A 19,444-nucleotide genomic window follows, 5' to 3' on the forward strand; every position below is an offset into this window, starting at 1 on the left:
CATGTCATATTTTTTTTCCAAAAAAATAATAATTTAATCATAAAACTTCTGAAGGCCGTAACTTTTGACTCGGGTATCCAAATCAGGTAATTCTTTTTTTAATTCCTCATAACTTTTTGAGATCTACGCAATGAGATCTCATTTGACATATTTTATTTCTCACAAACACAATTTAAATTTGCAAGAATAATATTATAAGAAACATTAAACCCGGAAGCCTCTGAGTTCTGGATTTGTGATTTAATATAAATAAATAAATAAATAAAATTTTGATTTGTGATTTAATTTTTTTTTAATAATATTTTTTTATTATAACAAAAATTTGGTTTGTGATTTAAATTAAAAATTAAAATTAAAATTATTATTAATAAGGAAAACAAAATAAAGATTTGATTTGTGACTTAAACTAAAAAATCATTTTGAAAAATCTGTAGAAATAAAGGAAATAATTAAATAAATATTCTAAATCTCTAAGGAAGAAGAATATTATTTTTGAAATTAATGATTAATGCTATAAGCTTCTAAGTTATTATTTATGGTCTGAAATTAATTATGGCTTATGAATTTTTTTCAAAAATAAAATTACCTAAATTAGGCGTGATTGCCTCTTGATTGAAACCCAATTTAGACGTCATTGGTGACGTGTCAGGTGTTGACACGTGTCACATTTTTAAACTCAGAAGTCTCTGTGTTTTGGGTTTGTGATTTAATATAAAAAATAAATCAAGATTTGATGTGTGATTAAATTAAAAAATAACAATTATTATTAATAAGGAAAACAAAATAAAGATTTGATTTGTGATTTAAACTCAAAAATCAATTTGAAAAATCTGTATTAATAAAGGAAATAATTAAATAAATATTCTAAATCTCTAAGGAAGAAGGATTACCTGATTTAAATTTAAATTATGTTTGTGAGAAATAAAATATGTCAAATAAGATGTTATTGCGTCGATCTCGAAAATTTATGTGGAATCAAAAAAAGAATTACCCGATTTGGATACCCGAGTAAAAAATTATGGCCTTCAGAAGTTTTATGATTAAATTATATTTTTTTTGAAAAAAAATATGACACATGTCAACACCTGATGAGTGACGCCTAAATTAGGCGTGATTGCCTCTTGAGTGCGAGTTGGCTCCCTCCGGTATCCCCACGAGCTTCGACTCTTTGAGCCGGCTATGGGACTAATCCGGAGTGCGGGGGAACAGTGACCTTACACAAATTTTTGATATTCTTCTTGACTTTCTCCCTAATTTGTTCCCTAATTTCTATCTTAGGAATTTCCTTCATCCAATACCTGACTTTGTTTTTTCTTGAATTTCCTTTATTTGATTTCTCTTAATTCATATCAGGAATTTTTAAAAAATAAAATAATATATACTTGATAAATGGGTGTTCCCATTCCTTGATTCCAATTTAAATTCACAATAATAATAAAAGTGCTCTGTTTCACTTCTATGAGAATAAATGATTGTTTGGATGAGTTTTCAAAAAAAATATTTTTATATTTTATTTATTTTAGAAGTACTTTTTATAAAAGTTAAAGTTATTTAGATTTTTAAAAAATATTTAGTTTTTGAAAAAATATTTGTGTTTTAACTTATGTTATTTTTAGAAGCTAAAATTTTCATTTTAAAAAAAAAGATTTTTAACTTTTTTTTATGACTTTTACTCTTTTTAAAAGTAGACGTCCAAACATATTTCTCCCATACATGTTTTTTTTTCCTGAAGTAAAACAACTTTTGAAGAGAGAAAAACCCATCCAAAGAGGCCCTAATAATTTTTTAATGACATGGAAGAAAATGAGAAAAAAAGATTAAAAAAAAGATGATGCTAATTTTTTTAATTTTTTATTTCTATTATTTTAGTTCCTTTATTTTTTTTTCTCTTCAGTCAATTGATAAAAGATTTGAAACTTTAAAAACTTTCTTCCCTTTTCTCCCCTCAATCCAAAGATAAGGTTAAATTATAGAGAATCATCCCATTCTTCTAATAAAAACAAAAAGAGAATTATCTCGTATTTTAATTAAAATATATCATTTGTCCTCTCTTTATTGACAAAACTATTTATGTCTAAAAGGACATAATTTACGTCCTTTAAAAGGACACACTAAATCCCTCTCTTTTTCCTGATTTGATCGGAATACTTTGAGCCATGAGAGTAAAAATGAGGGCAAAAATTCATGAATCAATTTTATTAGTAAATTATGTTTAAGATATATCCATGAAATTTTTATTCTTATTTTACCATAATACATAGTTGACTCAAAGCGAAAGTAGAGTAAACACTTATACCTCGATACCGGAGTTGTTAAATTGAGTCATGACTTATCAATTAATCTGGTTTAAGTTACCAAAATTCAATCCATATTAATTTACTTTTCTCTCAACTTGTAATGAGCTAACCAGAAACTTTGGGTTTAAACATTTTTAAATTCACAATTTTCATGAATTACTAATTGTTTTGATTATATTTATAAAAATTATGAATTCAGTTTGGTGATTGGTTATGTTTTGATGATTTTTACTACAATCTAGAATTAATTTATTATGATTACATATTTTTCTATTCTTTTAACTAATAATAAACAAATTTGTTTAACATTAATTTCAATCTAGCATTTTATGAGCCAATCCTAATCATCATGACTCATGAGAGATCTAAATAATAAATTACCCTCTTCGTTAAAAAAATATTCCAAAGCATATGCACCTTTTCTTTCTTTTTCCGAGCATATGATTCACTAGCTAGGGGTGTTCGCGGTCTGGATTGGATCGATTTTGGAAGCAAAATTCATCCGATCCAATCCCTTCGTTTTGATCATATAATCATCCCTTCGGTTTTGATTTGTTTTCAAATCCGATCCGATCCGATCCAATCCAATTTTTTTCGGTTTGGATTGAATTATCTAATGTTTCCTTTTTCAACTATACCCTCTTCCTAAATATGTTCCTACCTATTATCTAGATTACCCCTTAACCTCACCTTAACAGATAAAGAATCTCAACTTTTATAGCCTTTCAAAATCTATCCCCCGGTAGTTAAGATTCGCCTCTTCTAAACACAAGTAGCTGTACTTTTTTTTCCTTTTTTTTTCAGTGAAAATAAGCAAGCAGCTGTCAACTCCATTTTCAAAGTAAACGCCATTGCTATATATAATTGACTCAAGGTCAAACTCCTCGCTACCATCTGTACAAAAAAGTATGTCTTGAAATACAAATTGCCAACACTAAATAAGTACACATGCAGCGCGTTATGGGAGGGATAACATACGCTTATGCACTCATGGTTTCAGATTAAAATCTTCCAAAAAAACATATGAGTAGGGTCAAGTTTTCACTGAAGTGAAATCATAGCATTCTATTTATCATGCTCCAGCAAGAGCAAAAACATGCAGTGACACACTAATATCATATTCACAGGTTCTGTACAACTAGCTGAGTTTTCTCAGTAATCATTATTTAGAGGAAAAAAATGTAATCCACTTTTGCCAACTGTAGAATGTGTTGGGCAAAGTATACTATAAAACCCCAGCTAAAGCAGCAGAGATAGTGGTTTATGGGGTGTCAACCTGTCAGTAGGTCAAAATGCTTTACAGAGGTTAGCCCTCATGTTAGATAAACCTTGCTGATGAATTGGAACTGCCCACAACTTGCTCCTCTTTGGTTCAGATATCCTTACATGTGAAATTGCATTGGCAAGTGCATCAATCCACACACAAACATCATGATATTCTGAATTGCAACTTTCAGATGATGAAGAAAGGCTTGAAACCTCATTAAGGAACCCATCATCCATCCTGTTTCTTCCTAACCTAGGTTCAGGTGCAGCAACAAAGTTGTGGCAAGCAGCTCCATTTTGGTGCTTCAACTTTGATTCAACGGGCAGGATCTTCAATGTACGTTCTGTGTAGAAAGATATCCATGGATGTCCTGAAATTGAACCACATAATATTAATTTAACATGCAAACAATCGAACAGTTCTTAAAACTTAAAAGTACTGTCATTTTATTTCCTGTTTAAAAACATTAGGGAGAAAAAGAGAGCCTCAACCACATAGAAGAACACATAATAAAAACTAACAAAAGTATGTGAGAATTAACAGATTCCCACCACTGTTATCCCAACCAAAACAAGGCAATCCTTCTAATTATTAAGAATTCATGTGAAAGGCAAAGATACTTTTCAACAAAACTTGGAAATTTCTAATTTTAATTATTTCAAGATTAAAAAACAAAAAATCAGACCAAATACAACTAGTCTTTGGTGTATTCATCATTGAGGAAGAGAGATAAAGCACGCTACAAAACATTAATAATCTACCATAAACTTACTAAGTACTTCATCAGCTGTTATCCTTGCTGAAATATCCCTTGTCAGCATTCTCCCAACAAGATCTCGTGCAGGTTTAGATATTGATTCCCACATCCCGGTTTGGAACTCTAGCTTGGAATTCTTAATAGCCTCAAAAACTGCTTCTTGTGAATCCCCTTTAAATGGAAGAACACCAACCAACAGAGCATGCAGGAGCACTCCAGCACTCCATATATCCGCCTTTTCTGAGTATCTACCCAACAACACTTCTGGTGCAACATATGCAGGGCTCCCAGCCAAACCCGTCAAGTTCTGACCTGCAATGCAAATTTCTAGACAATGAGGCTATGCATAAATTACTCATGTATGCATGTATGTATCTTTTACTTATGTGTGTGTATTTATATATATGTCAATTGAATTACTGATATTTTTAAATGCTTAAAAATTAAACAAAGTGACCTTAGAGTATGAATGGTTAGCTTCAAACTATTATAAGCATTTTCTCTAGGACCTCTTATTCTTAGACCGCTAGCAAATTTAATTGAATACTGAACATAGTAAACTTAAGGGAGATGACCATTTGAACTCTCCAATTTTTACTCCTATGTACAGGGTAACATTAGTAAAGTACAATTCAGTTGAAAGCTCATCATGATGAACTTCTTCAAACTTGCCTAGACATTTTTTATTAACAGAATGACTAGGATGGAATTTTACACAAGGAAGGTTGTGTAAGGATTCTATTCATAGAAGTTAGCACATATATATACCATAGGATAACAAAAAAAGAAGATCATCCAAACAGGTTTAACATATTACCCTTAGAAATTCTCATGGCCAGGCCAAAATCAGCAAGCTTTATTTCCCCCGAAGCAGTAAGCAGAATATTCTCAGGCTTGATATCTCTGTGCACAACTCCCATATCATGACAATACTTGATGACCAACATCACTTCCTTAAGTATATTAGCAGCCCGCTGTTCAGAACAAGGGCCCTCCCTAAACATCTGGTCGACAAGTTTTCCCCCAGAGCACAATTCCATCACCAGATGAGAGCAATCAGCTTCCTCATACACTGCCAGCAGAGTCACAACCCCAGGATGCCCAGACAAGTGCTGCATTATCTCCACCTCCCTGTAAACAGTCTCATCCCCCTTCTTCAGAGTCTTACACGCATACTCCGCGCCGCCAACAAGAGACCTACACAACGAAACAGATCCATACTTTCCTTGCCCGATCCTCACCCCAGTAACATAATCATCTTCAATCTTGTTCTTCCTCCCCATCTGGGTAGCCACGTCAATGCAACCTATCTTCCTCTTTAGGCCTCTTCCCGCGGTCATCAGAGACAATGTCCCACAAGGAGGAGCAGTGGCAAAACCCGCCACCCTACTCTTGTAGGAACCAGCTGAGTCTATCTTAGTATTTTCTCCACACCTCTTCTTCAACCTCGAACAATCTTCCATCGAATAATGGGTCTCAAAATTGGACGACGGAGACCCATGATTGGATCTCAAAATGTCAGTCAATTTCGAGGACTCGTCACACTCACTTCCTTTCCTTTTCATCCTCATAGCATCTATCAGTAAAGTACCAACGCAACACCAATCTTTGTGTTGATCACGTGTGCAAAATCCGATTTTTGCCGCAAGACACAATTCTGCAGTCAAAATAGAGAAAGATCAGTCAACGAATTCTAGTCAGATTGATCATGAATGAACGCAAAACCACAAGGAAAGCATCCAAACACAAATATTAAACTTCAAGAAAGTAAATCGAACCCCGAAGCTTTCTCGCAACGTAATGGCGCCAAAAAGCGCCATCACATCACGAGACCCCTGCAAGACAAGAAAAGAAGATGCCAGAACATAGAAAGAAAAAGAAACAAACCTTCGCAATCCCAGCCAATGATCCTGTAATGCGTTGCGGAGAGTATAAGCAATGAGAAAAAAGTCACAAATTGGGAAACTATTACGACGTAGTTTCTCAATCAGGGACTGAAACCCTAAAAATCTGCTATCAAAGTTTTAGGGGAATACGCGAACGACAAGCACAGAAAAAAGAAAGAAAGAAGACGGGTACTCTCTGAGAGTCACACTCTTTTTGCTTAGCTAACGTTGTTTCCTTTAATATAATATAGGATGTTCCAGTTTATGTTCTCCTGCGTGCGTCACTATTTCAAGGGGTGTATTTGATTACGATTTTAAAAAATTTCCTCAATCAGTGGAATAAAAAAATCAACAGGGTCAAATTAGGTAAGAAAAATAATGAACTAGTAAGAAAAAAAAATGAATATCGTCAAATTATATAAGAAAAAGCATTGAACGTGTATAAAGTAGGAACTGTTTTAAAAAACTAATGAATAACTTTAATTTGGATTTTGAAATGGTAACGCAAATATTGAATTCTGGAAATTATTGGTATTTATTCCCTTCTTTATATTGTTCAATACCAGATTAATTACCATTTAATAGTCATCATATTAACGAAATTGGACTTTTTTCCTTACACACGTTTCTCATTTTCATCATATTAATTACCATTCAATAGTCAACAAATTTCACATAAATGTTTGACTTTTTTGCAATTTATGCTTTTTTTAAAATAGAAATCGCAACTAACGTATAGTGAAAAATATTTTTTTCCTTAAAAATGCAGTTTTTGAAAGAAAAAAAAATTCAAACAAGTCCTTAATTTTCACCTCTGCTATTTTTTAAATTGTTGAAAAGTTAAAAAAAAAAAAAAAAGATAAAAAGCTTTTTTTGTAATATTGCTCTTAACTTTGATCCAATCTGATACGCCAATCCCATGGGAATAACAAATTGGATTTTTTCCTTACACACATTTCTCATTTTCATCATATTAATTACCGTTCAATATTGTCATCATATTAACATTGAACATGCATAAAGTAGGAGTTGTTATAAAATACTAATGAATAACTTTAACTTGGATTTTGAAATGGTAATTCAAATTTGAATTCTGAAAATCATTGGTATTTATTCTCCCTTTATGATTGGTCAATACCAGGTTAATTACCATTCAATATTGTCATCATATTAACGAAACTGGACTTTTTTCCTTACATAATTTTCTGATATTCTTCTTGACTTTCTCCCTAATTTGTTCCCTAATTTCTATTTAATTTCTATCTTAGGAATTTCCTTCATCCAATACCTCACTTTGTTTTTCTTGAATTTCCTTTATTTGATTAATCTTAATTCATATCAGGAATTTTTTAAAAATAAAATAATATATACTTGATAATGGGTGTTTCCATTCCTTCACAATAATAATAAAAGTGCTCTGTTTCACTTCAACGAGAATAAGTGTTTATTTGGATGAGTTTTCAAAAAAAATAAAAATTATACCTTACTTATTTTAGAAGTGCTTTTTATAAAAGTTAAAGTTATTTAAATTTTTAAAAAATATTTAGTTTTTGAAAAAATATTTGACTTATGTTATTTTTAGAAGTTAAAATTTTCAGTTTAAAAAAATAAATAGATTTTTGACTTTTTTTATGACTTTTGCTTTTTTTAAAAGCAGGCGTCCAAACATATTTTTTCATACATGCTTTTTTTTTCCTGAAGAAAGACAACTTTTTGAGAGAGAAAAATCCATCCAAACGGCCCTAATAAATTTTTAATGACATGGAAGAAAATGAGAGAAAAGATTAAGAAAGAGATGACGCTAATTTTTTTTAATTTTTGATTTCTATTATTGTAGTTGCTTTATTTTTCTTCTCTTCAGTCAATTGAGAAAAGATTTGAAACTTTAAAAACTTTTTTCCATTTTCTCCTCTCAATCCAAAGATGAGGTTAAGGCATGACAACTATATATTAGCATATGATATTAAAAAATAAAATGGTCAAGGGAATAAATAAAAAAAAATGGGAAAAAAAAAAAAATGTGAATTGTGAAGACGATTGAAAAATAATAGTTAAAACTATATATTAGCAATTGTCGTAAAAAAAACTATATAATAAAATATTATAAATTTTTATATAATTTTTTAAATATAAAATTTGGTATTTCGGTTAAAATCTATTGTCATTTGCAATTTTATACAGTTGATGAAATCTATAAACAAAAGTAAAGAAATAGATTTTTATTGTGTTATCAAACGTAATTTTGATTATCGGAATAAAAAAAATGTGTTATCAAACGTAATTCTGATTCTCGGAATAAAAATAAAATATGTTAACAAACGTAATTCTGATTCTCAGAATTGTTCCAAGGCACAGAAATAGAAAAGAATCATTCCTTTTCAGAAACAGTGCCAGGAATCAGAATGATTGTCATGCGCAGCCTAATTGTCGTTGATTATATATCAGAGCAAACATACAAAAATGCACTAACTTTTTCGATAAACATTTCAAACATAAAATTTCACTTTCCTCCCACAACATAATAAGTAATGAACCAAACATTATTCTAATTGATCTCAGAATATGTTTTTAAATGAATAATATAAATCATCATATATTATATTATTAAAAAATAAAAGGTATGTGTAATTATGATAAATGTTTGACATGTCAAATTTTTTGCCCCAACTAAAGTTAAATTCTGGCTCCGCCATTGTGTGGAGCCATTCTTTTGGACGTTAGACGGTTTTTTTTTTTTTTGTTTTCTTGCCCATCAGTGGCGGAACCACATTATGCTTAGGTAGGGTCGGAGCCCCAGCTACATTTCAGTAAATTTTATTTATTATATATAATTATATAAGTAACTGTAATTTTTGCTTTTTTTATAATAGAAATCTAAAATAACTTATAGTGAAAAATATATCTTTTAACTTATAAAATGCAATTTTTGAAAAAAAAAATTCATTCAAACGGGTCGTTAATCTTCACCTCTGCTATTTTTAAAATTTTTGAAAAGTTAAAAAATAAAGAAAGAAAGATAAAAAGTTTTTTTTTTAATATTGCTCTTAACTTTGATCAATCTGATACCGCCAATCCCATGGGAATAACAAATTACATGTTATGGAATAAAAAAATCAACATGGTCAAATTAGGTAAGAAAAATAATGAACTAGTAAGAAAAAAAAATGAATATCGTCAAATTATATAAGAAAAAGCATTGAAAGGCTTGAAACCTCATTAAGGAACCCATCATCCATCCTGTTTCTTCCTAACCTAGGTTCAGGTGCAGCAACAAAGTTGTGGGAAGCAGCTCCATTTTGGTGCTTCAACTTTGATTCAACGGGCAGGATCTTCAATGTACGTTCTGTGTAGAAAGATATCCATGGATGTCCTGAAATTGAACCACATAATATTAATTTAACATGCAAACAATCGAACAGTTCTTAAAACTTAAAAGTACTGTCATTTTATTTCCTGTTTAAAAACATTAGGGAGAAAAAGAGAGCCTCAACCACATAGAAGAACACATAATAAAAACTAACAAAAGTAAGTGAGAATTAACAGATTCCCACTGTTATCCCAACCAAAACAAGGCAATCCTTCTAATTATTAAGAATTCATGTGAAAGGCAAAGATACTTTTCAACAAAACTTGGAAATTTCTAATTTTAATTATTTCAAGATTAAAAAACAAAAAATCAGACCAAATACAACTAGTCTTTGGTGTATTCATCATTGAGGAAGAGAGATAAAGCACGCTACAAAACATTAATAATCTATCATAAACTTACTAAGTACTTCATCAGCTGTTATCCTTGCTGAAATATCCCTTGTCAGCATTCTCCCAACAAGATCTCGTGCAGGTTTAGATATTGATTCCCACATCCCGGTTTGGAAATCTAGCTTGGAATTCTTAATAGCCTCAAAAACTGCTTCTTGTGAATCCCCTTTAAATGGAAGAACACCAACCAACAGAGCATGCAGGAGCACTCCAGCACTCCATATATCCGCCTTTTCTGAGTATCTACCCAACAACACTTCTGGTGCAACATATGCAGGGCTCCCAGCCAAACCCGTCAAGTCCTGACCTGCAATGCAAATTTCTAGACAATGAGGCTATGCATAAACAACATAAATGACTCATGTATGTATGTATGTATCTTTTACTTATGTGTGTGTATTTATATATATGTCAATTGAATTACTGATATTTTTAAATGCTTAAAAATTAAACAAAGTGACCTTAGAGTAGGAATGGTTAGCTTCAAACTATTATAAGCATTTTCTCTAGGACCTCTTATTCTTAGACCGCTAGCAAATTTAATTGAATATTGAACATAGTAAACTTAAGGGAGATGACCATCTGAACTCTCCAATTTTTACTCCTATGTACAGGGTAACATTAGTAAAGTACAATTCAGTTGAAAGCTCATCATGATGAACTTCTTCAAACTTGGTAATTAAGGTCAAATGCTCTCTCTGCTCTTTCTGTTTCTTTTTCTCTGCGTCATGTGATCTTAATGAACATTGTCTTACTAGCTCAGATATTATTAAGGTGAACATGTGTGCCTGGTTTTCACTGTATCTGCTCTTTTTGTTTTCCTCCTCCCATTATCTGATAGATCACATATCCCCTCGGTCTACTTCCATGTGTATATAAATGTGTGAACTATTGATGCTCATCTTGATACCTGTTTCGCAAGTTACTTTCATAGTTTCATTTGCATACATGTAACAGGGTGTGACAATAATAATATATAATACTATTATTGTATTTTTTATTCTCTATTTGAGATCTATATGTAATAGACAAATAAATGGTGGCGACGAAAGTTTGCCTTTATGAGGTCTGGAACTGAGTAACGTTTCTGTTAATAAAACAATAACCATTTACTCAAACCACCCACAAAAAATAAATAAAAAAATCAGGATTTCTGAGATACAGATACCATAATTGTTAATTTGTATGGCAGCTTCTTTACGTAGGAAAAAAAGGATATTGCAGTTATATATATAATAATAATAATTTATTATTGCAATTCTACAGGGGGCATTGGCTGATATATCTGATATTATATATTATACAATATTGCTAGTTATATATCACTTGCGTTTACAAATTTGGGTGCTGATTTGGTTATTTGGTTTTGACTCAGGGAATCTGGATGAGAAGGGTACAAAATGGGGGTTATATGATCTATTAATTCAAGCAGGAACACTCTTGAAAAGGCCTTATAACACCCGTTGAGACCTGGATATGTTTACATCCTTATTTGCAATTGTGGATTTGAACCTTTGCTTCAAAGATTGCAAGTTTATAAGATTATATAAATTATCTTGTGCTTTTATTTGTTGTTGATCTTTGAATTCCAATGTTTAATTTAGCATTTAAGATAATATAAATTTAATTAAGATAATATAAATTTCATTAATTTGAATTGCAGATCATATAATTTTTTAAAAAAAATACTTTTTAGCATTTAAGATTTTTTTGATAAAATATGGTATTTGGATTTTAAAGTTAAATAACTTTTTTGCTACAAATTTTACATTCCTTTATTTATTCAACAAATATTAAATTTATTATATAATTTATATATTTTAAAATAAATAAATAATTAAATTCACGAGTTTGAAAATTAAATCAATAACTATAAAAAAAAATAAGTTTTGAAACCAAGTCAAAAGTGGGTCAGGTCGGATTTGACCAAATTTTGAAACCAAGTCAGACCCACTTTAAAAACCAATTCAGGTCAGTCCTGATCCAGTTCTGAACCAGTTCAAGAAATATTCAAATCGGGTCAAACCTGACTTGGATTAAATAAACTGGGTCGGGTCAAAATACCTGACCCATAAAAGCAAGTCGGGTCGGGTCGGGTCGGCACAAAAACCTGACCCGACCCAACCCATGCACAGCCCTACACAAAAGTGAGTGAGACCTACTGAGAAAAAGAGAGAGAAAAAAATGAGTCCTACCCACTTTTTTATATGTTGCATGAGATAATTTTTCTCATGCAACATGAGAAAAATATTTCCCATTTTTTAAATAAATTTTCTGAAAGTAAAAGGAAAATAGAGCCGACCAGATCAGATTTAAGGTAGGCCCGCCAGTCTATTTACGCAGCTGGCTAGCAGGTGTGGACTAAAACGACTGCATTATAACATTCTTAAGCCCAAACCTAAACCCCAATGTGTTAAAACCCTGAGATCCACTGGAACCTCAAAGCTTTCATCCCTATCAATTTTGCAGCTATCACAAGCCTTTAACTCAAATGAGAAGGTTCACGTGGTTAACGCCAGTGAGTGAATCAACAAGAATTCCAAAATCATTCAAAATTATTGTTCCATTTTCTCAATTATCCTTGTTCTCATCACCAATTCTTCCAAAGCAGTATCGGCGCCATTCTTCCAATGTAGCGTAATGTTTTAACTTTTTCAGGCTATTCTAGGTGGCAAAGTTGAGGTGCCTACTTTATCGGGGAAGATGCAAGTAAAAGTAAGCAGTAAGCTAAGATTTACTTTGTTAGTATAATTGTTTTTTAATTAAAGAAAAGTTTAGAGGGGCCAAGGTTGGTCCATTTCAAGATGAGGGCATGCTACAAGCTTTAGTAAGGGATCACAATGATACTTATAGATGACTTACCAAAGAAAGTCCACTAATAGGACTTGAACCTGAGACCTTGTTATCGACTCTATTTGATATTGTCAGTTGAGTCAACCTCATCAGTATAGTCTTTTTGTTCCACTATGAAATTGAATTTCGAATGACACAGAAGTTTAGCATCCCACCCCCCAAATCCCTCCTCTCTTTTTTAAGACCTGAATAAGTGATCTTCTCATATGAATGACTTGAGAGGAATCCTCTCTAAACCTCATGAATTTATAATTACAGTATACACAATTAAATTCCGTAGTTTCAGGGATTGACTAAACTAAATACAACAAGCACATAATCTGTTTCCTATTCTATTTACAAGGAATATCAACAGTTTCAATCATTATAGAATAAATTTATCAAAATGAGAGAGTTAAGGAACACATGATGTTTTTTCATGCAACACTTTAACATTAACATCAGCAACACTTTTAACAAATGTTTTTTCATTGAAAATTTTCCTAACACACACAAGTTTAATATCGGTGTCAAGAGATCCTACCCTTATATATATATATATATATATATATATATATATATATATATATATATATATATTGTGTGTATGGGCTTTGGATTCATCATGCAAGAAGACTAATTTTTTTTCCTACAAAGAAAAGTCAAGTTAAATATTAATAAAAAAAGTTGAAGAGACACAATATTTAATGACTTTGGGCATGCATGATAACCTGTTCGGAATCATTTTTTTTTAATTTATGTTCCCGGGAAAAATGGATAGAAAACTCGTTTAGTAAAACCGGTTTATTTTTTTGTTCCCGGGATAAACTGGTTTAATTTTTGTGCAAGGGAACAGAAAAAAGAATCAGAAAGTTTCTATTTATTTGTTCCCAGGCACAAAACGAGAAACACTTATCTCTCTCAATCACTCTCCACCTCTACCATCACCACCACCACCACCACCATCATCCCGACATGACCACCGCCACCATCGTCGCCGCCGCAGTCGTACCACTAGTGCCGTCGTCACCTCCCCCCACTACCACGATGCCACCGCAACCATTACCACCACATCCACCCATCACTGCTACCATGGCACTGTCACCACCACCACAATTACCACGCCGCCATCACCATCACCATCACCACTATCACTGTCACCGTCACCACCACCATCATCGTCGTCACCGCCTCCGCCACCATCGCCATCACCACGCCACTGCCACTGCCACTGCCACTACTACCATCACCACGACGCAACCGCTACCATCACCACCACTGTCACCAACCACCACTACCATTGCGGCAGCCATTACCGCCACCGCCACCAACCACCACCACCATCGTCTCAGCCATGCCTTCACCACCACCACCACCACTGTCACCTACCACCACCGCCACCGTCGCAGCCACTGCCATCACCACCATGATGCCATCACAACCACCATCACCATGCCACCGCTACCATTGTGGCCGCTGCCACCAACCACCATCCCCACCACCATTGGCGCAGCCACTGCCGTCACCTCCACCTCCACCATCCCCGTCGTTACCACCATCATCCCCACCACTACCGTCACAACCACTACCACTATCATCACCACGTCACTGCCACCACCACTACCGTACTGTTGTCGCCACCACCACCACCACCACCACAACCACACAACATGAAAATGAAAGTGATGATCCGAATTTTTTTATATTTAATAGGAATTATTTTTTATTATATTATTTGTTGTGTTATCAAACACAATTATCAAACACAATGGTAGGGAATGAAATGGTTGTCATGCACACCATTTATCTTGTCTGTAGTAGTTGCATGACACTGTACCTGCAAGGCTGCAAATATGAATATATATATATATATATATATATATAATTTGCATTTTTTTACTAATTTAATTTAATATTATATTTTAAATTTTAAATAAATTATTATTATTTATAAAATAACATCAATCCTATTACTTTACAAATTAGAGTTATAAATCATGATCTCATAAGACATAAAATGTCTTTAAGTGAATAATATATATAATAAATATATTATATTATTAAAAAATTCAAAAAGCTAGCATATAGGTTTTTAGACCAGATTTAAGTGGATTTATGACATATTTTTTAAGGGAAATATTTTTCTCATGTTGCATGAGACAAATTGTCTCATCCAACACACAAAAAAGTGAGTGAGACCTACTGAGAAAAAGAAAGAGAAAGAAAAAAATGAATCCTACCCACTTTTTTATGTGTTGCATGAGATAATTTGTCTCATACAACATGAGAAAAATATTTCTCATTTTTTAAATAAATTTTCTGAAAGTAAAAGGCAAATAGAGCCGACCAGCTCAGATTTAAGGTAGGCCCGCCAATCTATTTACGCAGCTGGCCAGGTGTGGACTAAAACGGCTGCGTGAGAACATTCTTAAGCCCCAACCTAAACCCCAATGTGTTAAAACCCTTAGATCCACCGGAACCTCAAAGCTTTCATCCCTATCAATTTTGCAGCTATCACGAACATTTAACTCAAATGAGAAGGTTCACGTGGTTAACGCCAGTGAGTGAATCAACAAGAATTCCAAAATCATTCAAAATTATTGTTCCATTTTCTCAATTATCCTTGTTCTCATCACCAATTCTTCCAAAGCAGTATCGGCGCCATTCTTCCAATGTAGCGTAATGTTTTAACTTTTTCAGGCTATTCTAGGTGGCAAAGTTGAGGTGCCTACTTTATCGGGGAAGATGCAAGTAAAAGTAAGCAGTAAGCTAAGATTTACTTTGTTAGTATAATTGTTTTTAAGTAAAGAAAAGTTTAGAGGGGCCAAGGTTGGTCCATTTCAAGATGAGGGCATGCTACAAGCTTTAGTAAGGGATCACAATGATACTTATAGATGACTTACCAAAGAAAGTTCACTAATAGGACTTGAACCTGAGACCTTGTTATCGACTCTGTTTGATATTGTCAGTTGAGTCAACCTCATCAGTATAGTCTTTTTGTTCCACTATGAAATTGAATTTCGAATGACACAGAAGTTTGGCATCCCACCCCCCCCACCCCAAAATCCCTCCTCTCTTTTTTAAGACCTGAATAAGTGATCTTCTCATATGAATGACTTGAGAGGAATCCTCTCTAAACCTCATGAATTTATAATTACAGTATACACAATTAAATTCCGTAGTTTCAGGGATTGACTAAACCAAATACAGCAAGCACATAATATGTTTCCTATTCTATTTACAAGGAATATCAACAGTTTCAATCATTATAGAATAAATTTATCAAAATGAGAGAGTTAAGGAACACATGATGTTTTTTCATGCAACACTTTAACATTAACATCAGCAACACTTGTAACCAATGTTTTTTCATTGAAAATTTTCCTAACACACACAAGTTTAACATCGGTGTCAAGAGATCCTACCCCTATATATATATATATATATTGTGTGTGTATGGGCTTTGGATTCATCATGCAAGAGGACTAATTTTTTTTCCTACAAAGAAAAGACAAGTTAAATATTAGTAAAAAAAGTTGAAGAGACAAAATATTTAATGACTTTGGGTATGCATGATAACCTGTTCGGAATCATTTTTTTTTTAATTTATGTTCCCGGGAAAAATGGATAGAAAACTCGTTTAGTAAAACCAGGTTTATTTTTTTGTTGCCGGGATAAACTGGTTTAATTTTTGTGCAAGGGAACAAAAAAAAGAATCAGAAAATTTCTATCTCTCAATCACTCTCCACCTCTACCATCACCACCACCACCACCATCATCCCGACATGACCACCGCCACGATCGTCGCCGCCGCAGTCGTACCACTAGTGCCGTCGTCACCTCCCCCCACTACCACGATGCCACCGCCACCATTACCACCACATCCACCCCTCTATGCCACCGCTACCATTGTGGCCGCTGCCACCAACCACCATCCCCACCACCATTGGTGCAGCAGTGTTTTCTCCGAACGAGTGGAGAACTCTTAATTCATCTGATCAAGCATAATTAAAGGAGAATAGTTAATGTTAAAAATTAGAGTTTCTAAATAAGTTTTGAATTTACGGACGTTTAGTGAGAGTTTGGACGCGTTTTAAATCGCGTGAGGTGGCGTGGGACCCACCCCACTTAAAATTCACTTAAAACACCTCATCAAAGTACTATTCATCACCTCCTTCACCCCTCCTTCAGCCAAAAACCGAGCCCCCCTCCTTCTTTCTCCAAGTTTTCTTTCAAATTTTCTTCCCACCTAAATCACTCAAATCCTAACCAAATTCAACAAAGTTTAACTTGAAATTTGTTGGAAATTGCCTTCTAAAGCCATTGGTGCTATCCTTGAGTCGTGAAAGTGGCTGGATTTTGAGATCCTCCCCCTCAAAGGCCGCGACTCACTTGTGGAATTTGGTGTTCATGGAGCTTTGGAATGCTCCAATGGTGGAGTATACCTAGGAGGAGTCATTTGCCTTGCATTTAGGTAAGTTATTTCAACATTTCAATGGTTGATTGGTGAATTGTGTTTATGAACCCTAAAGAGGGATTTTATGATGTGTTGTGTTAGAGAGCTCAAATGGAAAATGTCTATTAGATGATAATGCCTTAAAATGATGTAGTAATGCTAGAAATGCAATGAAAATTTTAAGTGAAATGTGATGATTTTTAACTTAGAAAAATTGATGATCATGATTTTGGAATTTGTGAATTTTGGTGTTGAGACTTGTTTGATGATGGTGGCATGATGGTATGATGATATAATAGGATGTATGATGGTTGGAATGATTAAAGTTGTATGGAAATTCCTTGGAATGCCATAGGTTAAAATTCGATTCTTTGAGGAAAGATTGTGGAATTGATGTTGAAAAATGGTTTGGATAATGAATTGTGTAGTTATATGGTGCTTAGATGGGTTGTGTTGTGCTTGGAGAGTGTTTGAATCAATGGAGAAAAATGAATTGTGTTAGAGACCTAAATGAGCCCAGAATGAAATATTTCGCAAAACGATGCGTAAATGTCGAAAAATGGAAAAACGACGATTGAACTAGCCTCTAAACAACCTAAGGGAGTGTTATAAAATGAGAAAGAAAATTTAGGAAAATAAATCTCAAATTTACACCTACATGGCCGAACCTCCAAGGGGAAAAGGGGTGATTTGGCGATTTTCGCGTTTTGATGTAATTCGACGCGAAAATGACGAACCGGCACTTGAACCGGCCTATTGACAACCTAATGAGACGTTATAAAATGAGAAAGAAAATTTAGAAAAATAAATCTCACATTTACACTACAATGGCCGAACCATCAAGGGAGGATGGGGAGGATTTTTGTGTTTTTGCGTTTTGATACTATTTGACGAGTACTGATGGATGTACGTTATTGTATAGGTTGCCGTACGTCGACCTGAATCCCGAATCTTGAATCAGTGAATTGCCCTTGGTCCGGGACCAAGTGGATTGAGGTAAGAAATTGGTTCATTACATGTGTAATTATAAATTAACGTGTATGGGTTGAACTGAGAGTGATTGGGAATGTCCTCTGTGTAGGCATTCCGCTGTGTACCGAGTTGAGGGATAAGCTGCTGCGGAGCTTGTGGAAACGCAAATTAAGGTAACCTCTTGGTACTGGGGCTTGTTCCCCTTTTCTGTTCCACCTTGCCAGTTGATGGCAACGGTAGGAAGTGTGTATGAATAGTATAGAACACATGAGCATGCATGCATTATTGCTATGGGTACTTATGTACCGAGTCTCTGGCCAGTAGACAGTTTTATTAGCCTTCGGGCATTTTCGGACTTCCGCTGGATAGGTCTCCAGGAGGGAGTTCCAGTTGACTGCGGTCATGGTGTGTGATCCGGGTAGGAGCACACTAGGAATGTCTTTGGCGTTTTGGTTGGTTTGGGCATCATGGTTGTGGTTTCTGTGAACACACCTTGGATGATACCCATAGGCTTATATATGCCGAGGGCGTACGTGGAATTGGGGTTACCATCCCGTATCGTCGTATTTTGTTTTCTTTATATTCCCCCTTCTCTAAATCCCATGCTATATCCCGTTTTCAAAGTGGTTGTTGTATTCTATTGATATGCATCGAAGTGAACCATTGGGTGGAGTTTTCTCCAGAACCTCTTGGTTACTGAGATATATTCGTATATCTCACCCCGTCTCGGGGCATTTATTTCAGGAGGTAGCAGTGGAGCAGGAGCCTCGGGCAAGAGGCCCGCAGAGTGAGCGGTGGAGCGCTTCTTATTTTGCATTTTGTTGGCCGTGTGGCCTAGGCTAGACTTAGGGCATGAACATGTCATTTGTATTTATTAGTAGCTTCATTAGCATCTTGTTCATGCCATTTTGCCTAAGTCTAGTAGTGATGTATTTGGTTATGTTGTCTTTTAATTAAGTCGAAATTTTAGAAGAATGTAATTTGAAGTTTTAGTTTCAAGTTGTAATTTGTAAAGCCATATTGTAATAGTATTGATGCATGTCTAATTATGATGGAAGGGCCTTAGGCCTATTTTAGGTTATGATAATATGTATGATGGAAATATGCATGAAAAAGGTGTTAGTGATTGCAACTACTTAAGAATGATTAATATGGACTCTATGTTTAATAACTATAAACTGGATTGGGTTGTAAGTGCCCCAAGGCGTTGTTGGTCCT

At 34.0% G+C, this 19,444-nt stretch overlaps 2 protein-coding genes across 2 annotated transcripts; both read right to left on the reverse strand.

Annotated features, from left to right (window-relative positions):
* Positions 1 to 3,405: 3,405 nt before the first annotated feature.
* LOC133317309 (serine/threonine-protein kinase PEPKR2-like) lies at positions 3,406 to 5,895 on the reverse strand. The gene is made up of 3 exons (XM_061519171.1): positions 5,139 to 5,895; positions 4,337 to 4,633; positions 3,406 to 3,934 (listed from the first exon to the last, which is right to left on the reverse strand). The coding sequence occupies exons 1-3, from the start codon at positions 5,890 to 5,892 to the stop codon at positions 3,585 to 3,587; spliced, it is 1,401 nt and encodes a 466-aa protein (XP_061375155.1). The 5' UTR covers positions 5,893 to 5,895; the 3' UTR covers positions 3,406 to 3,584.
* A 5-nt stretch (positions 5,896 to 5,900) lies between these two features.
* Positions 5,901 to 14,142, reverse strand: LOC133317307 (serine/threonine-protein kinase PEPKR2-like). Its single transcript, XM_061519170.1, has 5 exons — positions 14,088 to 14,142; positions 9,977 to 10,273; positions 9,420 to 9,577; positions 6,100 to 6,156; positions 5,901 to 5,978 (listed from the first exon to the last, which is right to left on the reverse strand). Exons 1-5 carry the CDS (start codon positions 14,140 to 14,142, stop codon positions 5,901 to 5,903), a joined length of 645 nt encoding a protein of 214 aa, XP_061375154.1.
* Positions 14,143 to 19,444: the final 5,302 nt, after the last annotated feature.

Source organism: Gastrolobium bilobum, unplaced genomic scaffold, assembly GCF_033153095.1.
Source record: "Gastrolobium bilobum isolate Gb01-03AN ecotype WA unplaced genomic scaffold, APGP_CSIRO_Gbil_v1 utg41773, whole genome shotgun sequence".
NCBI lineage: Eukaryota > Viridiplantae > Streptophyta > Magnoliopsida > Fabales > Fabaceae > Gastrolobium > Gastrolobium bilobum.